General features: G+C 42.6%; 1 protein-coding gene across 1 annotated transcript; it reads left to right on the forward strand.

Moving 5' to 3' along the window:
* The first annotated feature begins 1234 nt into the window (after positions 1-1234).
* Positions 1235-25662, forward strand: LOC141479833 (uncharacterized). The gene is made up of 14 exons (XM_074169160.1): positions 1235-1460; positions 4441-4560; positions 5504-5623; positions 6737-6856; positions 12034-12156; positions 13222-13304; positions 14535-14660; positions 15519-15564; positions 16717-16850; positions 20371-20499; positions 22259-22373; positions 23253-23387; positions 24579-24704; positions 25541-25662. The coding sequence occupies exons 1-14, from the start codon at positions 1235-1237 to the stop codon at positions 25660-25662; spliced, it is 1725 nt and encodes a 574-aa protein (XP_074025261.1).
* The last annotated feature ends 889 nt before the right edge of the window (positions 25663-26551 follow it).

Below are 26551 nucleotides of genomic sequence, written 5' to 3' on the forward strand. Positions count from 1 at the left end.
CTAAGTAAGAGAAGAAATAACAGTAGCTGGACAGACCAGTGAGATTTGGGTGAGTCTGTTCATCAGTGTTTGGAGATGGGCACAGAGCAGACGGTTGATATTATGCGTGATTTATTTAGAAACTTAAGATCTATTAAAGGACAGTGAGGCTAAAAGCTTACCAATAAATGTGTCGAATGCAGTGGTTAGAAAAAAATCCATCAAATCCATGAATAAAGACAAGTCAATAAAAGTGATCAACGCTCAGCAGACCAGTACCTACTGGTTTCCTAATGAAGGTGATCTTGATTTGAACCAGATTTTACTGGAAAACTCAAGAATATTACAAATGTCACTTCATGCTACATTAATTAGACCAAGCTCATTTGTAAAACTGTTCAACCAAAGGTGAGCACATGCACCCGACTGGTGAATTAAGCAAAAGGATGGAGCAAAAGTAGCACTGCTCTCTTTGACTTCTGCTACCTTTTTCTGCATGAGAACAGCAGATGATTTTTGCATCCTCCCGTTGCAAGCTTATCCAGCCCACTCTGCAGGATTTGCTCGCCAGGAGGAAAACATAATTCTAAATCCCACTGCATTATTTTTTTTTTTCTCCCAGTTTTCTATCCTTGCTGATTTGCAAAGTCTCAGTTGACTGAGTTATGAGCTGTTTGCCCAACAGGACCTTTGTTCTGGTCTGTGCTTCAGCAAAAACTGGAAAAACCTGTTCGAGTGCTCCCTTTTTTTTTTGTTTTGGTCTTCCTCTCCCATTGGCAGCAGCAGCCTGTACACAAGCAGACAAGGTGGTGCCTACCTTTCATGTGGAAAGCTGCCTTACAAAAACTGAGGTGGCTTTTTCCATTCTCCCAGAGCTTTTCTAGCCTCATGAAGGCTTTGGTGACTGCTCCAGGAGTTAAATTCGTCTTGTTCTCCACGAAATGAGTGTCGGACATAATTTGATTTTTCTTCCAGCAAAGGGAGGGTGTTTGAACGTGGCTCCAGTCCAGCCTTTTAAATAACATTTTGTAAACTCTGGGAGATCTGCAGAAACCAGCCTCGTTGTGCAATGTAGCTTTTTGGACAGAGAAGCTTGTCTGCTTTACAGCAGCTGTGCACGGTGTAGCGTTAACATCTGTAAGACAGGACAAACACTGAAGCAGCAAGTTAGTGCAAAACGTGGACAAGTTGAGAAGAAGCTTTTCTTTCCATCGCCTTCCTTTTCCTTGTGCTTCGTGCTGCTGTTGGAAGGAGAATGGGTCAACTGTGTGGCCGATGCATGCAGCTGCTGTGGGACTTTGTGGCCTTTGTTCAGAGGATGTCCTCCAACTTGGTGCACCTTATCAAGGAATGCTTGACCCTGATAAGCAAATGCTCCTGCCTAAAACAAAACAGCTCAAAAGCCAGACAGCTTTACAAACCCATCCTGCAGCCTCATGAGAGGGTGACAGCACAGGAGTTTCTGCAGCATATTGAAGCAGGTAAGAGGGCTTGAGGTTTTTTTCTGAAGGGTTGTGAAAGATCAAGGAGATGATTGGTTTTGTGCGTTGAAAATAGATTGCTGGCTGAGCTGCTCTGGCATGGCATGGAGCATTTTGGTGATGTAGGAAAGGCCAGAGCTTCAGAGCTTTGTGTACGGGACACCAAGGGCTCGAGTGGTGTAACAGTTGGATCTAGGTAGAAATGATGTCACTTTCTTGCTCTGCCACCACTGTTAATACATGACCCATCTAAATAAGTTTCATAAAAGTGAGTCCTTCTAGTAACTGAAGTTAATTTTTTGAAGTCAGTCCCTGAGGTGACAAAGTTGGAAACAGGCTGTACCGACACTGGGTGCTACACGAGTGCCTGGGACAAGCACCCTTCGGCTTCCAGGACTTCCTCAGATGCTAAGCAACTGGTCTGCCTAATTGCTTTTGTGCAAACTTTTAGACACAAGGCTTGAACAAAAGCATGGGGTTCTACTTGAATCTAAGTAGATCCATAACTCACCGTGTATCTCCTCTGCTTTACAGGCTACTTTGCTAAGCCCTAATTTGCTTATTTATCTACTTGTGATGTCCTCTCTATCCAGTCCTAGGATACAGTAATATCAATAGGAAAAATTTTTAGTTTATTTTACTCCTGCAATCACAAAATATCTTCTTGGATGAATGTGTTTTGTCAGTTGTCCAACCCAAAAACATTTCTTGTCTCAACCTTGGGCTAAAGCCACTGCCCAAAATTGCGTAGCCTTCTGCTTTCATTTGTGCAAAGGGTGTGGAACACAAACGACTATTTCTTTACTTGCCTTTTTAGGGACATAAAACCATCTTATCAGGGAGGCCAGGAGAGACATTTTTCCTTGGTGTGCCACAGTTAACACTGTTTGAAATGGTCTGTCATGGAACAACTTTTGGAATAATTGCTGTGACACTGGTTGTTGGGAACATGCGTGAATGAGCCGCAGCTGGTATTAGCTGGTGTCATTACTCTATGAATGCCGGGGGTCCTGTGCTGCTGATGGGGTTCACTAATTGTTGCATGTTAAGCACTGGCTAAATTCTGATGTCCATATCTAGAATAGGACCAGACCTTTCATCTTGACTTACGGTGGGGATCTTCCAGGGCCGAACTTCTTCCAAAGAAGCGTTTGGAAACGCTCCTGACTGCGTAAGAGACTGTCTTGGGAGTATCCCAGCTTGGTTGATGGATTAGGCGCAATGAAGGGATGGTCTGGAAAAAATGCTGAGGCCAGAATGGCCCTTTGCAGCGCCCACTGGTCCTCAAACTTCTTGAGAATTCCTTTCCTCTCTGAGCTGGGTCTTCAAAAGGCTGGTCTGTCCTGGATCCTCAGGAACTGGGGTACAGCAGCCACGAGCCCAGAGCTTCTGTGACAGCAGTGCAGAGATGGTGATGCGTGCTCTCAGGGAGGTCCCTATGTCTGTGATAGGAGACACACAGCACTGAGGAAGAAGAAAGAACCAAGGTTAATTCTCTTGAGTGGCCAAATGCTGCTGCCAAGACAGATGGAGGCAGGGAAGCCTCACGAAGAGAACCAAGACACATCCCTCTTACTGTAGCACTTGCCCATGTATTTTATTCCCAGCTGGAACAAGCCCATCCTCAGTTCTGGACAAATTATAATAAGCAGGGAGCAAACATTTGGACAGTTTGGGTGCAACGAGAGACTTCATGGTTGATCATCACACTTGGCTGTTAACTAGGGCAGCAAATGCTTGATATTACAAGCAGGTGAAGATTTTGAGTGGCTTCTGCTTTGTCAGTTTCCCAGACAAAACCACACAGATATGTGGGAGATTCAGATAGTCAGTGTGTAAGGAACAGAATTAAACCACGTGAAGAGATTTTGGGTTTTTTTTATCTAAAACCTTGCACACACTGGCTAGTCCTTCCTCCATGTGTATTGTTAATTATTAAACAAAACTGATATTTATATGAAGCAGTTTTGTGAAGCCCACTTACCTAATCCTGAAGGTAGGATTTTGCTACTCTTGCCGTGTCAGCACCTTTTATGGCTTGAGATATTGGCTGAGTTTTACACTGAGGCGTGAAAGCTCACACCCCTCACATCCCTCTCATCTCTTTATCCCATGGGAGGTAAAGTACCTAGATCTTGTTCATAGAGATATTTCAATCTTTAATGTGCTGCTTCAATCTATTGTCTGAAAAATGTGTCTTATAATCGTGTGCTCCTCCAGTCAATTTATACTACATTACCTTTTCAATAGTTTATACTATTGAGCGGTGGTTCAATGGCCCCTTTTTTTCCCCTCTGCTGCTCCATTCCACACATTATAAGTACATTATACAGTGACTTTCAGAAGTCGTGCACGACTGCTATTGCTTGATAGCTACGGCTGAACATCTGGTTTATTCATAGGGGAACTATTATCATACTCGAGAACAGGTAGACTCATGCTAGAAATTTCAGCCTGAGGCAAGCCCATTTGCAATCCATGTTGCTATTCCCTGAAATCCTTTATTGTAATACCCAGGACAGGAAACACAGAGACCTTAAAAATGTAGTAAATTAAAAATATATACTTTCTCTAGCTCATAACTAAGAACACCGTGTTCAGTAGATATATTTTAACAAAGATCTTCTATGAATCAGGAAAAAATAAAGATTTTTTTTGGAGAACAAGAACACCTGCATTTATATTGGATAGCATAAAAATGTCTACAGGTTATAATTTATCTTGCTTCTAACCACTAGCTTTGTGAGCTTCACAAGAGGTATTGCCAAGGACAGGTTATTCCAGATTCATTTATTGCTTCTGCTCATGGAAACTTGAATAAGGATAGATGGGATCTATGGAGTTACTGCGGTACAAAAATCCTTATGTGTTTGATTGGCTGTAAATTTTAATTTTTTTAAAATTTTTTTTTTTTTTTTTGGTGTGTAAACTAACCCTTTTCAAGTATAATTGAGTCTGTGCTGTCATTGTTCATCTTCAGGTTTTGAAATGTCACCACTTGGGAAGGACTCTCTGGAAGCCTTGAGGATCTTAGCCTTTTCAGAAAACCCAGGTTTACAGCAGTCTGCTGCCCTCTATTACTTGCATATGAGTCAGCACAGTAAGTTACCTCAGCGCATTAGAAAATTTTCACATAATTATAAATGAAAGCATTTTTTTGAACTGTGAAACTCCCTTTGATTCATTAATCAAAGTTCTTTTTTTTTTTTCTTTCATGCTGTGTCGTTAGCTAAGGAAAATGGAAATGCTGTCATTGCAGTGTAGGAAGAGTTATTCTGGGTTTTGCTTTGAGGACATTTCTCTCATGAGACTGTCATTTATGTAGTTGTAATACTTCTGGAAAACTCAGCAGAACTCAAAGTAGTTAGAGTCAACATACGCTGAATTTTCTGAGAGCAATACAATCAAAACTATGGTGGAAGAAAATGGACATAGTGATCATTTAAGGTTTATATTACATAATTTTTGGAAGAGGACAAAGCCCTAGAGACCAGATTGTTGAAATTAATGAAGGAAACATTCTTTGTCCCAACTATTCCGTGGGAGCACTTGGCTCCTAAGGTAATTTGTAAACAGTTAGAAGTCAGCCTAGATATGCCAAATAAGATTCCAGCAAGAGTTTGGGTCATACAAAAAGGTAGAAATACCAGCCACAAGTAGGCTATGATTTCTTTCTTTCTTTCTTTGTTTTAAATTTACTTCAAGGAGAGTATTCTGGCACTTGGCTTGATAGCTTTTTCCCATGTGGCTTTTTTGCTGGATAAAAAGTGCAGATAGCCACAACATGAGGACCTGCTATGAGGTGGAATGACTTGTTTAGTAGCGAGGCGTATTGCTTCCCTTCCCGTGATGTTTTTGAAGTACTTGATTATTCAAAACCTTTTCAGGAAACTTGCCCTGTTTTGCTAGTAGCAATGGAATTTAAATGAAGGGGAACACCACTCTGCCTATGTATGGTAACACCTGAGGCTTAAGAACAACAAGAGAAAAATGTGACTGCGGTGAACGATGAGACTCCTGAATATTTCCTCTCATTCCTGCAGTGAGCGTCCCCCTGCCTGTGGAGCATCTGGAACCCTTCTATGCCTTATTATGCTCTGCTGACCTGGAGGTGCAGCAGATGTCTTCCTTGTCCCTTGTCAACTTCTTGCTGGAAGGAAATAGTGAGTAATTAACAACACATCTCTATTCAAGTGAAAAAATATCTCTTCAGCCAGACTCAGACAGAAGGAGGGCACATCTACACATCCAGGTCTATACAACTCCAAATTCCATCTTTTGTGTTCCTGACAGGACAGGTGTGAGTCTGTTTCTGACTGCAAGTCACGCAGATTCTGGTGGCACCAGGATATGTCAGATCACTACAGCTAGATTATATCATGTGGCAGGAGATCTTGGATCTGTGTGCAAAGGCTGATAAATTGTTCCCAGATTGATGTGGGAACAGCCCTACTATTCTCATTCTTGGATTGAGAGCCCACTACTTACCCTTTCAAGCAAGAGATACAGCTCTTAAAAATAAACTCTGCCTGTGAGAGAGTGCTCTTTTTCTTGTTATTTATTAACTGGACCTTGGTCTTAAATTGCCTGCAATTAAAAAAAAAACACAACAAAACAAACATTTAATAGAATTCACTTTCTTCTGTGGCTAATAGGGCAAATGTAATTGAGATAGGATCTGGATGCTACAGATGAAAAACTCCCCAATAATGTTTATGTTGATAGAGAGGGCATGAATACCCCGCTCCTCGTCAATGGAGTCCTTGTTACACCTACTGCTGTGCTCCCTGGCACCTGGGCCACAACAGGTTTTCCATCATGCTATCCCATAACAGCACAAGACGGGGTCAGTCTTCAATGAATCTAGCTTTTTTCCTTTATAATATCATGTCACTATTTACAAGTAAAAAGTAATATTTAAAGGGTAGACTTCAGCAGAAAAAGAGGGGATGAGCTGATTACATTGTGAACCTATTGGTGCAGCAGCACTTTCCAAAATGAACCTTATGTTTGAAAACGGACTTGCTAGCAGAAATATTTGGGACGTTCTGAACTAGAACCTCTGAACATCTCTTACGCTCTTTCATGAGTCTGAATAGGAATCAAGCAAACAAAGCTCAGGACTGTGAGTGCCTTTCAGGCTGTTTCCATCTTAGGTGTATTTTGCCTAATCATAATATAGACTGCCAAAATAGTCAAAGGAAGATATATTTTTTTCATGAAGGCATTAACTATCTACTTTCTGTTTGTCCATTTCTTCTTCAATTTATGAATAGTTGACAAAGAATTAGTTGTCCAGATGGGTTTACTTGAGCCAATTCTGGATCTCCTTGAGTCAGAGGATCCCACTGTCCAGTGTAATTCCTGTGCCTGCACCATGACTTTAGCTGTTTCAGGTGAGTGTGCTGTTCTTTCCCTTGATCCTTAGCAGTGAATTCATCCAACTCTTATATTATATTTCAAGGTGAAACAACCTATTTGCAATTGGTTTAAGAGTCATAAGATGCTGCAGCAAATTTTGGTATTCCCACATCGTAAATTCAACTTCTCGAGATTCCAGTTAAGATCTTTCAGTGTTTCTGACCTTCATTCTCTTATGACTACAAACCTTTTTCTGCTTTCCAACCTAAATGTATTCATGACCAGATTATCTTAATCAGTGTCTACATTGGCTTCAGTAGTTCTCCCTCTCTGATGTCTATGCTGATGACCCTCCTTCATTTTAGTAGACTGAAAAAGCCAAGCTCCTTTAAGACTCCTCTTGTCTCTCCATTCATCTTCATAGCCCTCCTGGGTGTAAGTGATACATTCCAGAAATGGAACACAGCAATTGCATCTGCTGTTTTGTGATACCACAGACCTCAGGCTTTGTTACAGTCCCAAGATGTACATAAATGCTGCAGGAGTTCCATTGTGAATTCATCTCTTCACACCAGGAACGTGCAGTATTTCACCTGGGGTCTCACCTGTATCTTTTATGGTGACATCCAGGGAAGTATGTTTTGTGGTACCTCTCATGATAACACTTGCTTTTTTTTGTGATTGCATCCTGGTGATGTTGCTGATTTAATCACTTACTCTTTCTCCTCCTCTGCTGCTATTTCCAGCAGACACCGATTAATTAAGGGTCTGCAACAAACATTTCCAAGTGCGTGTCCCTGCATTTGGTACTATAAGGTTTCATTCTGTTCCTGTTGCTTCAGTCTCCTACCTTGTCTGTTATTTTTAAAACATTCCAGTCCACCACCGCATTGACAGCACTGCACTCACACCTCTGTATTAACTTTCTGGTTCAAAACCAAAAACAGACCAGTCCCTGTGGAATTCCACTTCCAGGTGGTCATTCCTATGCAGCAAAACCTGCTGCCAGCTTGTTTTTAGTCAGTTCCTCATCCCCCATGCGCTGCTTGCATTTGTCACCATCTTCTCTTGCTTAACTATGCATAGTTCATATCACGATACAGATGTTTTCCTGGCATCCAGACAGATAAGCTCAACCACAGTTACGAAAAGAAAGGTTATCAGGTTAGTCTGGCTTATTCTACCTTTCGCAAATTGTGAGATTCTACCATACCAATGATGTAAAGCCCAGTATAAAAGCCATGAATAATATGTATTTCCCTTTCTCAAGTGTTTATTCCACCAGCTTCCCTCTCCGGTGTGGGAAGTTGCAATCAGATCTCCCAGAGGGCTGGGAGAAGCATGGTGAAAGTGTTACTTCCTCACTTAAGTATTTATGTTGCAAAGGGGGGAGTGGATAAGCAGGATCCTACAACATGAAAGCGCTGATTTGCATTTTATCCTATCTTTAATTTATTTTAAAATATTTTTCCTAATTGAAACCTTTTTTAAGTGTTGAATGCTATCCTGATCAGGTTAAAAACTCTGTATATTACATTATTTTGTGTGGAATGCAAATTGCCTCATTTAAATGTCTAAATTAGGCATGGCATCACTAAAATTTTAGGCGCTTGGACACTAAGAGGGCTTTCTTTATGTATGTCAGTGGAGCTATGCACCTGAAGAGCTAGAAAGGCGTATCCCTTCAGCTGGTTTAAGCAGCCCGCAGAAGAAGTGACTTCTTTGGGTGCCTAAGGATGTTCCTTAGTCTGAAAGGCATCCTGGCCCTCCTAGATGTCTCTGTAACCCAGAGGATGGGGAACCCTGAGCCACTCCAGATCTAGCCCATGTTCTTTCTCTGTTGAGGGTGGTCACCTAATGTCATTGCACGCTCCCCTAAGCGCCAGTAGTGTACCTGTGAGCACAAGGTGTTCAAATTAAGCACTCAAGGAACTTTCAAACTAGATAGGAAGGCATCTGCTGAACACAGAGGTAGGCAGTCCTGCAAGTGCATAGGCTGCATTGCTGTCTAGGATTTAGATCAGTTTTGAGGAGCTTTGTCCCAGTTTAACTAGCATTTAGACTGGCTGGATCCATTTATTTCTTTTTCAGACTATGTTTAGCTACTACAGCAATGAGACTAAAGGAAGAGGCAATTCTCTAGAGTTTATTTTAATTTTAACTTGCAGACTCTGGTATCTTAAAAGGCCTACTTGGGAAAAGTATTCTGTTCAACCATGTCCTTCAAGTAAGCCATTCATGCTTCAGAGTGATTAAAAAAAAGATAAATACGGAAGCACAATCAAATTAGGAAGATCCTTTAGGTAGCTTTAAGGTGACTAAAATTCCAAATCCCAGAAAGGCAATGTGTCTTAACTCTGCTGCAGTAAACATCCAAGACTGTGTGTAGAGTGAAGCTGTTTAGCAACGGGACTGCAAGGTATATGTAAACTGGGTTGTCTGGTACAGTCAGAGTTGTACCGACAGGAGAATTTTTAAGCACACAAATGGCAGAGAGCGGAAAGAACGAATTTATAAATGCAAGTTTCAAGGTGAGTTGTTCAAACCCGGCTTGAGTAGATGTTATTGGTTTCCCCACTTTAGAGTAGGATCTGAATATGTGGTTCCCTTCTGAAAGCACTCTCAGGGGTTGCAGTGGCATCAGTGGAGGAATCGTGTGACTTAGATAAAGAGATGGTCCAGCAGAGAAACATAATCTAACCTGCCGCGTCTCATACAGAGGTGATAGTACAGTTTCACATCTTGGGGAGGTAGACATCTCCATCCATCCTGATTAAGCTGATGAAACAGATAGTGTTCAGCCACATTATCTGACCAAAACTAGAATAAGAATGGAGAGGATAAGGGAAAATGATGTATGTAAAAATAAATCCAGCAAACCCACAGTGATGGGCACTAACAAAGACTGCAGAGGAGAACTTACCAGCTGTGAATGACCCAAGGGAAAATAATAAAAAAAATAAATTATTTTGGTCACAGAGGTTTTCATCGCGTGGGTACCTGTTGTGGTCTCTCCGGTCTCCCACGATGACAGTGGGTGCTCCAGTCCTTCCCCTCCAGGAGTGGGGTGCTGGTGCCTGGGTCTCTGTGTGCCACCTCCCTCTGAATCCGGCTGTAAAGAGCTCATCCTGCCGCTGGAGGCTTCCAGTGTTGACCATCACCTCTGAGCCCTCAGGAGGAAAAATTGAGCTGTCATGGATGTGAGGCCTTTCCAAATCAAGCCAGTTTTGCTTCTCTAAGGAAGAAAAACCTTTGAAGCACCCAATGGCTCATATCCTGTGATATTTTGTCCAAATTCTGTCTGAACATTTGTAATCCCTTTGCCCAAATGTGAGGTTCTCTTCCGCATTCACAAGCATTCACAGAGTTTATTGTCTGAAAGAATGAAGGAAGCAGCAATATCTGAATTCTCAATCTTTTTACCTCTCTTCTTTACTCAACTAATTGGAGTTTACATCACACCAGACTGGTTTCCATCAGTTGGAGCCGCACAAAAGAATTTCTGCTTCCGCTGAGGGAAACAAAAGAACAATATGCCAGCAGATTAGATTGGGGAAAGGCTTGTCTACAGAATTGGCCAGAAAATTTCACCAGAATAATAATAGCTTCCCACATGGAAAAGCTATTTTTAAATACATGACTCTTCCCAGACCAATTGTTTTACTCAAATATTAGGGTATTCTTTTCCAGAAAAAAGGGTATTTCCTCGAGTATAAAATATTCATACAAAGGCAGAAAGGGACTTGTCCTGGAATACTAAACTGACACTGGCTGAAGCTAAATAGATATCCTGGGTTATCTAAGTGTGTCAGTTCCCCGGTAAAGAGAGGATCCAGGTATAGAAATAATGTCATTGTTCTCTTAACTCTCTGAATTAGTTGGCACCTGAAGAGTTGATCTTATCCAAATACCTTCACTTTCTTGCTTCCTTCTGCTTCACGTTTCTCTCAGCAAACTCCCAGAGACTGGCCAGTCTTTGAACTGTCTAGAAATGTAAATGAAGCAACACTCAACCAAACCTCCTGTGGGCTTCAGTTGCAGTTTGGCTCATATAAACAATGAAAGGTGTAGACTATGGATTTTGCTTTTTCCTTTCATAAAATAATTTGCAGAATACTGTGATATGAAGAGAATTCTTCATTGGTCTAATTCCCATTTAAATCTCATCACCTTTTTCTTTTTTTTTCAAAATTATGCCACTTATAAGATACAAATACAGATAATGTATAGATATAAATTTATAAGACAGTAAAGGGGGGAGGACCATAGTTATCTGAGTGTGGCAGCGGGTTATTTGTTGCAAATGTTTTGATGGCCTCCTGGTAGAGGTGTAGGGAAGAGCATAATGGAAGGATTCTCTTCTATACCTTCTTCTTAGCTTCAGTAAGTCCAAAACAAAAAGGAGTAGAACTAAAAGCAGATGTTTTTTCCCCTAATTTATATTATATTTCATAGCATGGTATAACTTTATCGTATGTAGTATATATATATACACACAGATGATAAATGTTATATAGTTTCCTATAGTATATAGATAATTTCATAGCATTATTTAAGTATTGTAGTGATTTTTCCCCCAGGTTTTGATCTCGGAGCCTTAAGGGACCCTGCAGATCTTTTTTGAATTCTCCTTGTGCTCCAGGGTGTTGAATACAACTGTACAACTTAATACACTGCCGTGCAAGGACAGAGAAGAAGCATCTTTTCAAATTTCAGTGGTTAAGTCAAATTCTGTCTTTAGAAACCTCTGCATTGTTTGTAGCTGTCAAAGGAATGACAGAGGCACGTTCAAAGAGAGAAACTGGCCCTGAATATACCTTGCTAAATTAATTCAGTCTTACCTGCAGTTAATTATATAGGTTTTGGTTGGCACACTGTGAATAGCTTGATCAGACATACCAGGGGTACAAGGCAAGTATGATACCTTGCTAACCGGTTTAAGGGGAATTACGGTCCTTTTACTTTAATCATCCCAGTCACAAAGCAAAAGCATTCAACCAGCTGTGATCATGAGTTAGTTTCTTTCCCATTGAGCTCGTGAAATTTTTAACAGATTCCTTTGAACATGCAGAGAAATTTTGGTATATGCCAAAGAATCTGAGAAGTGAATGGCAAAGAAATCTGGTCCTGCTGGTTCTCCTGCTCCTGGCTCACAGTAAGATGGCAATGTCTTCTTTCTTTCTTTCTTTCTTTCTTTGGTTCTTTTCTCCAGAGTCCAACCGAGAGGCTATTGGCGCTGCTCAAGGAGTTACACCCCTGCTGTCCCTTGCCAATTCCTATGATCCCAGAGTCCAACAAAACGCAGTTGGTGCTATTCTCAACCTCACACAATCAGGTACCTTTGGACTAATGGCTTATCTAAGATTGAAAGAAACATTCTCACTGATAGAAAAATAATTCAAAAGGGTTAAGGCAAGAATAAAAGCGTATCTCGGCAACAAATTATTTCCTTTGCATACGATACCACAAGCTGATGATTTTAAGCTTAGCTTCTCTTTAGCTAATACAGACCCCTTTTTGCCTAGTACTGAAATAGGAAGGCTTGATTTTCAACCCCAAGGGGCTAATGTACAAGCCTTCTTAAATCATCAAAGAAACAGAAAAAGAATAGTAATTTGTTAAAGAAATAACTTAGTCTAAAATGTTAGCAGCACATTTAGCACTTTGAAGCAATCTCAGAAGCTTATCCAACAAGGTCAAGCTCTGGGAATGTGTGATTTGTATCCCTAACTTGGTGTTGGAAGATGCAAAATATAACTATTATGGGCCAGACATGAAAGGCTCCTGGGATATCTGCCAACAGCTTTAGCAAAAGCAGTATTTGGTCCTCTGCAATAATATGTGCACTACCATACATTAACTCTGAAACAAACCAGCATTAAATCTCACCTAAACAGATGATATCATTATCCCGCAGAGCTCAATGACACAGTCCTGAGCAATGTCTCTTATCTCTATATGGTGGAAGGGAATGGTTGGCAAGGACTTCTGCGGTTGGCTATTACACTTCTGTTATTATTCAGAATTTTTAAAATCATTTGGGATTTTTTTTTTTTAACACAGGAAATCATGGGGAATATCCTACCTGAAGGTTTTTCAGCTTCTCCAGTAACTCAGATTCCCGGAACAGTCTTTAGCATAAAACCAGCAAAGGCTTAATCAATCAGACAGCCTGTTAGTCATTTTGCTAAAATGTCTGTTTACTGCTATATTGCACAAACTCTAAATTATATCCTCTCCAGTCACACTGATTGGCACATATTTGGACAACTTCACCGCTCTCTAGACTCCAATGACTGTGCATATCCCTTTGGAACGGTGCCTCCGGATGAGATGAGATGTGTCTTTGAAGGGAAAAGACAACACTAACAGCACTTTAATTTTTTTTTTTTTAATGCAGAGAAAATCCAACAGGTCCTATGCAAGGAAGGAGCCCTTCCAGTTCTTGCTTTGCTGCTGGAATCTCCTGACTCAGAAGTGCAGGTATGGCTCAAACAGGTCAGATTTTTAAACAGCAACAGCGTGACTGTAAGGAGAGTCCAAACCACAGCATGTGGAGATGAAAAGGCAGAGAGGAGGGAAGGTTTCTCTAGAGAAGAGGGGAAACACATGACAGCGCCTTGGTGAAACTCAGCTTAGTCAGATAATGTATATTCAAACCGCTCAATTTGTTTAGCTCCACAGGAGAAAGTTTATAATGCAGAAGGGCATCTGCCAGCACACAGCGTCACGTGGTTACCTTCCCGTGTCTTTCAGATCATCAGACAAGTTGCAGATTAAGCCTCTTCCTCTGGTTTGTTTTTTTGTGTTTTTTTTTTTGTTTTTTTCCTTTTTTTTGCAATTTAACTTTGATCTTCTGCTCTAAGCAATTTTACTTAGTGTTTTGAGAAGACATAATTTGCAAAGATATTTTCTTCTTATTGTAAATGTCTGAGAAATCTCCTTATTTTATGCCTCCCACAGACACCTCTGCGATTCTGCATACTTAACAGAGAGCTGGTCTTGGTTCAAAAGTATGCTAATGAAAAACTAGGAATCAGAGTTGTAAACCTTAAAATCCGCTAGTTCATTCATTCGGTCATCTGAGTAGTACAGAAGTGATTCCTCCATCAATTTTGTTATCCGTATTCAGTCTCTTTTAAATGTCTGAAGTGATGGAACCTCTGGAATTGCTTTCTGCAAACTGTTTCAGCACCATCAGCTTTCTCTGAGATTCATCTTAAAATTTCCTTCTCTGCAGTTCAACCTGTTTCTTCTAATTATACCTCTCTAGTAATACATGCTCTTATATATATAATCCTCCCTAACACTAATGTTTAAATCCTCTGAAAATGATCTCCTGGCATGCTAGGGCAATGACTACATCCAGCTTGAGTAAATCAATGTAAACATATAATACAGTAGATGCAGATGAGGTAAGTCAGGTGCCAGCAGCACGGTACCTTCCCAAATACCCGGGGTCCTGAGGGGTTTGTACAACATCTGGTGCCACAGCATGACTGCTGTTGCAGTGGCAGCAAACTGCATCACTTCTCCTGGAAGAAGCCCACTCGGGCTGTTGTCACATCTGCCCAATAAAACACCCTTAAGATGAAAAAGCACTTTATTTTCATCAGCTCTGAATTTGAGCATTTCTGCAATTTATTTTTATTCCCTTCAACACGTCACCATTGTGATCTCCTCTCTCTCTGCTTTTTTCTTGGTTCTCTGCAGTATTACAGCTGTGCTGCCCTAAGCAATGTGGCAGCCAATGCTCGGCATCATGAAGCCATGCTGACACCTGGCAACAAATTCCTGCTGCGGACGCTCATCTCTCTCCTGTCCTCTTCTGTGGACAAGGTAAAGCTGTCACTTTATCTTTGTGTAAAGGCTTAGCATCAGAGTAGAGTTATAAATCTGGGCTTCCAGTTTCAGTCTTGCACAATTTTTATCATCTACTGTACAGGTGCCTGTGTGGCATCTTTCCCATGAGAAGAGACACTTCTATTAGAAAATACATATGTTCCACAAGGTCAACGTATGTAGAAAGAGAAGAGAAATCATTACAGTCATTCCACAGCCCTGGACGCTTTGTTTAGACCAGGATGGCCTGTATTCTTTAAACTTGAAACTATGCGTGTCAAGTGCTCTGTCCAGGCTCTCAACTATCTTTGATCATTGTGTCTGTGACAGAAGGTTTCTGGAACATCTATTATGCTACTTTTTATTTTTTTTTCTTTTTGCTGTCTATAACTGACTATGTGGCTTCAAAGAATAACATCTTGGAAATTTTCCTTTGTTAGGAGCCACAGCAAAGAAACTTCAATGAGCCACAGTTCAGGATTTAAAGGGTGGAACCTTAAATTCTGTGTAGGAGGGAGGTGAGAAAAAGCCAAAGCAAGTGAGACAAATTCACTCCCTTTATTTTCCTATACTTTATCTGATATTCCTAAAATAAACCAACATCTGAACCCCATCGGCTCTTCCTCATCAACAACAGGATGGCTGATACTAGAGGTGGTTGAAAAAAATTCATCAAAACTTTGAAAAAAAAATATCACATCCCAAAATTTGTTCTGTGAAGATAACGCAATAGCTTGCTAGTGTTGTCACGTTTATTTTGTGTACAATAGGCAAGAACATGCATTACTGAAACTGCTCTTTTTGTCCTCTCTCTCTTTTTCTTTTGTTTTTTTTTTTCCTCTTTGGCACAAGCAGGTTTCAAGCCAGGCATGTGTTTGCCTACGAAATTTGGCTGCCAGTGGTAAGCAATATATTGGAGATAAAAAAACCACACTGTTTCTTTTTCTTTCTCTCTCTGCCTTTCAGAGTGAGCACAGTGGGCTGGGAACATTTCATATTAAAAGCAAAGAGATAACATCCAATTAAAATGTAGAAAAGAGAGTAAGGGAAGAGGGAGGCGCAGATTTATTAACTAACCCAGCCTCAGAACTCCCAGGTAGCGAGGGAAAGTACCTGGACAAAGTGAGAGAGACAGCAGAGGTCTTATGCACAGAAACTTTTGCAACTGTATTAAGTTTTCTCCCTTCCCTGCGTCCTAAGCATTAAACCTGATTAGGACAGAGTGTCTCCCAAAATTGCTGCTTGAGTGGAGACCTGCCTTCTCCCAAGGCATGAACCTGTCTGTCATTAAATATAATTTTCTGCCAAGCATTTGTCATCCTCTTAAAACATCACACCCTATTAAATGCCCGAGATCCGTTGCTGCAGCATCCTTGGGAAATGAAAGCAGAGGACTGGCACGCTCAACACTAGAGCCCTAGGGTCCAGGGTAGAGTTGCTCATCTAGGAAACATAGAGGTGCTTCATTTTCAAGAATCGCAATTACAGTGGAGCTGGAAATAAAGGAACTGCTGTGCCGCTCCTTGGCATGGTTGGAATCCCCTGGTCCACTTGGCCTTTTAGGACTGTGCTCCATCTGCTGGCTGCTCTGGTGTTATCTTTAGTGCCCAAAAGCGCTTGCGGAGGTCACAGGGACAAGCGGGGTATAAGGATTCAGCCAGGATGGCTGATCTCTCCCCTGCCTAACCATAACTTTACAAGACAGGTAGTGCTTGGGGAGGTCTTTCTGTCTGTGCATCAGAAGCTGCCACCTTCTCACCAGGCCTTAGGTGAGAATTCCCCTCCTTCCTTCTCGCTGAGGTTCAGACACAAACCGAAGGGTGCCCAAAGCTATGTTCTGCTATCAAGCTGTTATTAAATCCTTTGGCAAAATGAGCCAGAACAAACGAGGGTTTATTTTTATAACCAAACATCCAGCATTGTCGATCCCACAGAGATGGGGAGGCCCCCTCTAATTTCATCACTGAGACGGTCAAATGCTTACGAGTCAGGGCCTGAATGTCTCCTCGTGGTGCTCTGAAGCTCCCTGACCTCAGTCGTTTTCCCAACCCAGCAGACATCCAGGCCGAGATGGTTGCTGAGGATGTCCTACCCAAGCTGCGCTCTCTCCTGGCATCCCGCAGCGAGGATGTGCGTCGTGCTTCCATCGCCCTGCTCTGGATCCTGTCCCAGCACCCGCACAACCAGGTAGGGGAGCTCATTTCCCAAGATCCGAAGGGAAAGAGTAGTTCTGGTCCCCACCTGGGGTAATGCTCTGTTATGGCAAAACAGCAGACGAAAGGCATTTTGTGAATGACCGAAAGACTCCGTGAGGCTTCACAACCCTTCTCCTTCCCATACAAATTGATGAGGTTTTGTCTGCTGCATCTGCGCTGTCACTAATGACCTGTTAGGAGGACCCTGTCTGTTGTGAGTGAGATCCAAAGGATCCCATAATTAATCAGATTACCTGCAATGGGACCAAGGGGAGTGCAGAGGGGGAGATGGGTGTCCCATTCCTTGGATGTGTGGATACTACCCTGCAACTCCCTGTGGTCCCCTCCAGTACCCAGACTGTCGGTCTCCAGGTGGGTGTAACAAGGGGCAGGACACATGCTTAGCACCATGGAGGCAGCTGAGGAAGTTATTCCTTGGCTACAGGGCTTCCCCACACATTGAAAAGCAAACTAATTTAAAGTGTGCATTTGAAGTGCATCAATGCAAAATAAAGTGCAAAAATACTTTACTTCCCTATAGAGACAGTTATTCCAAAGTACATTTGCATAATTTTAACACCTTTTGAATTAAGATCAAGACAGCAAGGGGGAGGCTAATAAAATTTGACATCCTATCTATTTTTACCTAATTCACCAGGGCTTTCCTGTGTCTCCTCATGTCTGTAGTTACAGAACAGTTCTTTTGCCCACGTTCAGGGTAGACACCACCCTTAACAGCACAACACTATGCAAATACATGAAGAAGCCTGACTAGAAATAAACTACAGCAAATAAAACAGACACTCCTGCTGTACTTTCACCCTCCACATAAAACCAGTAAGTAGAGATTGACCAATTATTATTTTTAAGAGTGCTTTTCCATTACAGTAGGTAAAGGCATCCTTAGGAGCATGGATACGACAGGTTTTTGATAGGAAAAAATGGATGAGCTCTGTGCCTGGGTAGCAGCATCCGGAGCCCAGAGCTTTCCAAAGGCACTGTGGCTTCACGGGTTTTGTGCTGGCTGCATTAGCACCAAACGTCCTCGTTGCCTGTCAAACTGCCTCACGCAATCAAAACGCAGTTTGCCCTCAGCAAGCTTAGAACTCAGATACACCGAGTTAGTCGGAGGCTATTAACACAGCAAAAACGTTACTTAGCGTGAGGCATTAGGCTGGAACACTGTGGCGTGTTTGCTTTTCTTGCCCCCAAACACCATTTAGACTTTTTGTTCTCCCACAAAACAGTATCCGCAGCTCTTTTCCTCCCTGATCCCGAAACGTGTCTTTACCAGTGCTCCAGACCCCCAGCTGCAAAGGGCACGGAGAGGTGTCACCGGGGACAGACAAAAGCACCAGGAGCGAAACAGCCCGTCCTTCACGGGGGAAACGGGTCAGCGGCAGGAGGCTGGAAAGCAAAGCATCACCCTCCAGGGTTTATTCTCCAGTGGGAAGTATCTACATCTCAAAATTTGTTTTAGTGAGCAAACACGGCTGTCCCTGACCGCCGAATGTCGCGGCTTTGTGGGAGCGAGCCCTGGGCATGCTGAGAAGAGGCTGACCTCTCCTTACTCATATCCTGCCTCCCCACCTCCCTGCCTTTTCTGGCCTGTTTTTTTCAAATCTTTTCAAGGTTTCTTTTTCTAACCCAGGCTGAATTCTCAGGGAGTGAAAGAGGGACTTCTCCATGGGAACAGCTGTTGGAAAACAAACCACCGAACAAAGCTAACCTTTACAACCAAGTCAAGTGATGCTTGAATTATTACGAATACTACCCAGGATACAATAGGGCAGAATTCATCTGCCCTTTCGTTACCATGAAGCAAACCCCTGGGAATGCTTCACGGGAGCTCCTCTCTCTGCTTAAACCCCTTTTTTTGCGATCCCCTGACCAGGCTGTTGACAGCGATTCCCAGCAAGCGCTGGAAAACTTCCCTCTTGCAGGGGGGATTTTATTTAGTTCTCCCAACCCCAAAACACTAATGAAAGAGTCAGGCTTTGTGAGAAAACAGCCTTTTAAATCACATTCCTTTGAGCAAAGACCTAGAAGTCTGGGTGGCAGGAGTCCATTTACTCCTGGGATGCCACTGACTTTTTTCCACTCCAGGTACAAAATAACTTTGCCTTCCCATCTTGCTACCTGATAAACAGAGGATAATATTTATCTTGTCAAGAAATCCCTGGACAAAGGGTGCAAGGGCAGCATTGCAGTGGGAAGCACAGTTGCTGCTGGAATGCTTTTCCTTGCCTTTTTTAAATTTTATTTTTAAGTCTTAGGAGAAGCTAGATCAATATCCATCTGAACCACCCAATCCATTTTTTACTGAGAGTTTTTTTCATCATTCTCTCAACGCGGTGCAGGATTGAGCTAGAAAACAAAATCTGGATCCCAGCCGTATGCCAGCCAAAAAAGAGGGTCAGCAAGATTTAAAGGACTGTCACTTTGCTAATGTAGGTCCTAAATAAACAGAAGAGCTTGGCAGGGACGTCATTCTATATTAGAAAGTTCATTGATAGTCTGTAGACTATTTCCTCCTCTCAGGCTGTAGCAAATCAAATCAGGGTACCGTAGTTGATGGAATTAAATAGAAAAGAGGACACTTGGTCCAAAAACACAGAAAAGTCATCAGTGGTGATTTAATTGGATTATCAAAAATTATATTATTTCAGCCTTCGAAGAAAAAGAAAAATAAAACTAGAGAAAAGCTATAGCCATATCTGCATATAGGATTCTTTAAATGGCCTGAGTTTGGGCACAGCATTGTCCTTTGCATCTATTCTCACGTTTCATTTTAGGATTGCTGCTTGCGACAGTGCTTAAAATGAATGTAAGTAAAGATGTCAGTTGATATTAAAAGAAAATAAGATACGCTTTTGCGTAATTTAACCTAAGTAAAAGAAAGATGCAAGTTAAATTAAGTTTTAAAGACATCTCCCTTTCAATGCTGCTTCAGTGATCCTGACACACCACAGGTTTCAGAATTAGGCAATTTTTCTCAACTCTAAATAGGACCAATGATCTCTTGCTAAGGTGTCTCAATTTCTAAGTAGCACAAAAAATATAGTTCATTAGTAGCAACATAAGAACTGCATAAAGAACTCAAATTCCTAAGGGCAAGAGAGTGAAAGAAAAAATGCTCCCAAGAGGAAATCTTTTGGTTTTAACTATAGACCTAACCCAAAGCCTCTGAGATCAGGTTTCCCTTCTAAACAACACTGTCCTCTTAATCCACACTGTTATTGAGGAAACTACCCGGGCAGTAATCCAAACTCAGATCTGAATCAATTAATATTAGCAGTAATTGGAGGATGACTGCATTCAGGGAGAGAGGGGCTCAGTAAAGTCCCTCTAAAATATCCATCAGACAGCAGAGAAATGTATGTGTAAATGCAGAAGCTGCTGTTCAGAACACGTCGCTAAAGAGCTAAGATCTATCTATCCAATAGTTTGCTGCAAAGTTGCACTTCGTTACCTGCGCTGGATGTAATTAAGATACTGGTTTCTCTTCTCAGGACACTCTGGCTTGTGCTGAGCTGATACAGAGCCTGGGGATGCTGCTGTCGGCGCATAAAAAAGACCCCGTGATTGTCGGCCACGCTGCCTGTATCATCAAAAACCTCAGCTTTTCCAAAAACAGACAGGTAGGTATCCAGGATTTTCCTCTGAACTATACCTGGGGAGGCTGCAGTTATGTTTATATCCGATCGGCATTGAAACATACACCAAGAACACTCCACACAAAATTGTGTGTGTGAATAGAAGGATCTGATGTGCCATAATGAAAGGGGTTTTTTTCCCCATATTTTTTTTCAATACAACACAAAAATGCTAATCAAGATAAGAAATAACTAATATTTTCCTGGTGATGCGGTTACCTAATTTGAATGACTGCATCATAGGTATAAAACGTACTTCTAGCGAAGATATTTCATAATACTAATTAAAGGAACCTTCCAGGAAAATCTGAGTTTTGTTATAAACTAGCCAAAAAGAAAACTATTTCCAGTACTAAGGTAAGAATTACGTGAATTTCTGATAGTTTTGAAATCACTTTTTGCAGAGAAATAGATTCCCTCGAATTCGAGGCCCGCAGTAGGAGTAAAAATGGACCATCCTTTCAAAGTTTGCTTTAAAAAAATTACCATATCCATCACTTTAACAGAGTAAAGTCACAGCATTATCAGCAGGGAGCTGGGTTCACCCTCATAAAGCTTTATAATGTGCCCTGCAACGGGTTTAGCTCTCACTGCACAAGTGAATCCACAGACACGAGTGGGAGTGCCGCGTTCCCAGAGTCAATTCTAAAATACAATCCCTAAAACACATGAGAATCCTTAGCACAAGAAGGAAAAAAGTGTTGGTTTTATGCCAACAGGACACGAACAGAGCGTGGGAGCTTGAAAGGCAGTGGCCTTGAATCCAGCTTCAACCTCTAAGCAGCAAGTTAAAAAACTGCAACATAAAATGAGCACAAAGAAAAGGTACAGCCTTTTGTTGATAAGACGCCCGAGCTCCCTTACGGAGGTGTGAGCAGCTTCCATTATTAGGACCTCCCAGAGAGCTGGTGACTTTGTGATTCAGCTTCACTAGTAACCGGTCACCTCCAGGTGACTCGTTCCTTGGTCTCATGTGCTTTTAATCCAGGTCAGCACAGGCCGAGTCTCCTACCTGTTTTCAATCCAGTCTCTAAAACGCGTATCCCAGTACGCGTTTACGCTGCCCAACACCACTTTTGCCATAAATTCAACCTACAAAGATAAGGGCGACACAGAAATGTTTAATTCATAACATTTCTCTCCAGGAACAGAACTCACCTTTGCTAGTGAGAGGTCATCGCAGATTTCTGCACATCAGAGCATTTCAACACCAGAAAGTTTTTCAAAGCCCTAGAGGCAAATACAAGAAATTGATAAACTTCCACGTTTCCCAGTGCTTTGCCCTGGAGCGCTCGGCTTACTCACCTCTGCGGCAAGACCAGCAAGTGACAGCTTAATTCTAACATAAAGCCTGGCGCAGCTGCAATAGGTCAGGAAATTCTCTGAGCTCAGACTGATCTGTGATCATGAGAATGTCCCACAGCCAGAGCAAGCCCTGGGAAATGTCTAAATCCAAGGTGTTTGTCACCTGATTGTGGTGGATCTGGGAGGAGACATCCATTATTGATGTTCAAGGCCAGGCTGGATGGGGCTTTGAGCAACCTGGTCTAGTGGGAAGTGTCCCTGCCCATGGCAGGGGGGTGAAACTGGATGATCTTTAAGGTCCCTTCCAACCCAAACCATTCTATGATTCTATGACGTTTTAGCCCTCAGTATTGCTAAGAGTTATTCAGTACTTCTGAAGTCCTTGGGCACCACTAAAACATAACGGAAGCGCTAAACATGAACCTCTTTCTTGCTGCAGAGAATCACTGAGAGCCCATGCATTGAAGGTCTCCTCCAGACCATGCTTTCTACTGACATTCAAGAAGACTCTCTGCATTATGTGACATCTTGCCTTGCTGAGCTGGCCAAGCAAGGTAGGGAAGCAACACCTCCATAAATGGCTTCATTTGAGAAGCGTACGTATCTTTTATTAATCCTAACAGGCAACGAAGCACAGGTGGGAAACCAGCCCCAGGTCTTTCCCTTTAAATTCACTGGAAGTTTTGCCATAAGCTTCAAGAGCAGCAAGATCCGACTCACTGGCAGGAGAAACTGCATTTTTTTGTTGTTGTTGTTGTTGAACTGCTTAAAATTTTTTACTCAAAATTCTTTGTGCTGAACTTGTACTGCTGCACACAGCCTGCCTGCTTTTATTTGTAATGCCACCCATTTTCTCCGCTGAATTAATTGCATGAAACTAATGTAAGAGGAGGAAAAGGCTAAAATACAAAGTGGCCTTTTCTCCTTAAGTTTATTGCACGTAGATTTTACAAGAGATCCCAAATTAATCCCCCGTGGAAGGCAGAGTGCTCCTCATGGTGCAGAGGATCAACATAAATCTTCCCACCCTGTCCCAGCGCCGGAAATTGCCCGTCAAACATTTCATCTCCTGCATCTCTTGTAACCACCACGCAATGGGTGACAAGTCACATTTAATTTTGCAAGAGGTGTCCAGCACCTGCTGGACAGACTGAGCCTACCAGGAAAGAGCGGATCTCCTACATAAAATGATTCATTCTTTCAGAACACATTCATTCACATTTCAGAACACACATTCTTTCATCAAGACCAGGCTGGATGGGGCTTTGAGCAACCTGGTCTGGTGGGAGGTGTCCCTGCCCATGGCAGGGGGTTGGAACTGGATGGTCTTTAAGGTCCCTTCCAACCCAAACCATTCTATGATTCTGGATGCTGTGATGTGATGACACTGGAGTTTCTGTTCACAGGCTACTCTCTTATTTTCTGTTTTCCAGAAGGAGCCATGTTACGCATGGTCCAATGGATGGATGAGCCCTTGACAAAGTGCCTGGTGAGACTGTCTGGCCACCTGGAACATGCTGACGCATCCTTTCAAGCTGCCTCCATCATCCAGCACATGTTGGGTCACGGTAACTGTCACGCAGCGTTACCTGTGCTTACAAAGATACTTGTGGCTGTCTGGAGTGAAATAAGCCTTTTCCCAAAGGAGTTAACCGTCAGGCACCAAAAAAACCGTTAACATTCCTGCAGCATCCTCCATCTGAGGGCTTGGAACAGGTCCAGCAGAGGCCACGAAGATGATCCGAGGGCTGGAGCACCTCTGCTGTGAGGACAGGCTGAGAGAGTTGGGGTTGTTCAACCTGGAGAAGAGAAGGCTCCAGGGAGACCTTAGAGCCCCTTCCAGTCCCTAAAGGGGCTACAGGAGAGATGGGGAGGGACTCCTTAGCAGGGAGTAGAGCGATAGGACAAGGGGCAACTATTTTAAACTGAAAGAGGGGAGATTGAGATTAGATCTCAGGAAGAAATTCTTTCCTGTGAGGGTGGTGAGGCACTGGAACAGGTTGCCCAGAGAAGCTGTGGCTGCCCCATCCCTGGAGGGGTTCGAGGCCAGGCTGGATGGGGCTTTGAGCAACCTGGTCTGGTGGGAGGTGTCCCTGCCCATGGCAGGGGGTTGGAACTGGATGATCTTTAATGTCCCTTCCACCCAAACTATTCTATGATCTGGTCTCTACAAATTTATTAACATAAAAGCACCTATAGTAACCCTTTAAATACACATACACCAGTGCCTGAGTGCATGAAAAAGCCAAGGGATGAAAATACACCATTGAAAAAGATCTGATTCAGGTGTTTGTTGCCTTTTTCAAGCACTGCCGTTCTGCAGGGCTTGTCCATAGCCAAGTCTGAAGTCTTTAGAAACAACTTAAGTAGGAAAGCGGGAAAGAGTAAAACACTCCTTACCAAGGGAAAGATGAGAACATGTTTTGGATAAGAGGCATCGTTGCATCCCTTGATTCCAAGAGAACAATCGCTTCGTGGATGGGTTGGCACGAGGCTGATGTCATCAGTGTGCACCTCGCACGAGGACCAGCTTCCCAGCACAGCAGCCCCCTCGGCTTTTTATCCACCTGACACATCAGCGATGCCGTTAGAGGCTGTAGCACGTGAAAGTCCTCTGCCATCCTTTGCAGTAGCATTGGCGTATTTGAAGTTAGATGGGTCATTAATGATCTCAAATGTTACAAAATGAAAACTGATTTTTTGTAACAAAGTGTTTTAAAGGCTCCTATTGACCTCCAGTGGTTCTTCCATTTATGCAGAAAAAATGATGCTTTTGTTGAAGCGCCACATCAGAGAGGTCCAGGCTTACCTCGAGAACTTCCTCGCCCACCGAGAGATCCGCTTCCAGCAGCTGGGCATCTCTACGTTCTGCAGACTGCGAGAAGGTACGTCCTGCTGCTGGGCCCAGCCCTGGGGTCACTGCCAACCCTTGCCCACGGCAAACGGGCACCATGTGATGGCAGAAGTGACAGTGCCAGGCACCCTTCTCTGGGGACTAGTGCTGCCGCTTCAGCAAACAGAATCATCTCTAGGGTGGCTCTTACCTTTCCCGTTTTTAAGTAACTCAGAGTATCTTATGATAAAGGCAGGGATTTGTTTGTTTGCTTTAAAGCTAAAGGCTTTCTGATCAGCGGGGAAACAGGACTTAGGTACAGACGGTTTTGTCCAATGTAAGAATGTTTGGCATCAGACGCAACCTAAACACTTCAAAGATGAATTTAGTTTCTTTTGATAAAGCAAGCAAATTGCATGATTAGCTGGTGCTAAAGCTGGGAAATCTCACATCTTTTCCATACTTCAAATTGTTGATTTTTTTTTTTTTTTTTCCATTTTTGGTTGGTTTTTTTTTGGTTTTAGGTAGAAGTAGAGTACAGATGAGAGTTCCAATATGGTAATAAATATATATAGTGTCTCTCTTCACGTACGTAGAGCCAAAGCCAAGACCTTCCTATATCTTGATTCAGCGTAAGGCTGAATTTGGCAACTGAGCCTTAGACATCTGGATCAGGAGAATTTAGCAGCAAACAATCTTCAACGGTTGTAGGGATGAAAACTGAATTTGTATCTGCTTTGTGTGGTAAAAGAATATTGTTCTGCCTTCTCTATACAAAGGAATAAGAACCATCAACTGTATCTAACCTGAAATATAAGCTTTCTAAGCATCTCCATTAAAATCCAGGGAAAACCAGCAGGTTGCCTAACACTTGTTTTTCCTCCTCAGATCCGGAATTTTCATTAGCGTTCAGAAAAAGCCAAGTGGCCAAACTCCTTGAGCAAGTCCGTCAACAAACAGAAGAAACTCAAGAGCTCCTCAGGGCAGCTGTTTACCACGAAGACAGTTAATATTTAAGCCAGATGGTTTATAAAAGCTTAACAGATCCAGGGTGGACTTTCAGAGAAGACAACTGTAGTTAAAAGTTTTCATGCTACTTGCAGTTTCGTCGTACAGAAGAGACGTTCCGATAACAAGAGTCGGAGCAGGTGAAAAGACAATCCCTTGAACACTTTGGCCTCAAATGTGCTTGAGGACTACGGCCACATTCTCCTTCCAATAGCCTGGAAAACGCCTCCTGTGCTTGGATAATCTTCCATGGTTTGGTTTTGGTTTCCTCAACCCCCTTCTCCAAAAACACAGTGCTGTATTCACGAGGTTTTACTGATTTAACAGACTGATGCTACCGACGAGGCATCTCTCAAGTACGCAGGTTACTCCACGTTCATCTTTGTTTCTGTTCCACGTCCCTTATTTCAGAGCACGCTCCAGGGTCTCGCCTTCAAAAAACAATTGAATTAACACGTAGTATAAAGGTAGCAAACGACTAACAGGTTACTACAGGAAGTAACTGTTGCAAGAAATTCATAAGAATCAAGAACAGGACAAGCCTTGAGGCCGATCCTTGCCTGCACTGCGGGCACCTCTCGCCAGCAAAGGCACATCAAGGCAGGTAAATGGTGCAAAGAGCGTGTTCCGAACACAGCAGCTGCCAGGAAAGATTTGGGCGAGGCGTGTTTGAATACTGAAATCTGTGTTCTGCAAATGGTAAATTAGAATAGAATCATAGAACGGTTCGGGTTGGGAGGGACCTTAAAGATCACCCAGTTCCAACCCCCCTGCCATGGGCAGGGACACCTCCCACCAGACCAGGTTGCTCAAAGCCCCATCCAGCCTGGCCTTGAACCCCTCCAGGGATGGGGCAGCCACAGCTTCTCTGGGCAACCTGTTCCAGTGTCT

The sequence above is a fragment of the Numenius arquata genome, chromosome 2 (genome assembly GCF_964106895.1).
Source record: "Numenius arquata chromosome 2, bNumArq3.hap1.1, whole genome shotgun sequence".
In the NCBI taxonomy this organism is placed as follows: domain Eukaryota; kingdom Metazoa; phylum Chordata; class Aves; order Charadriiformes; family Scolopacidae; genus Numenius; species Numenius arquata.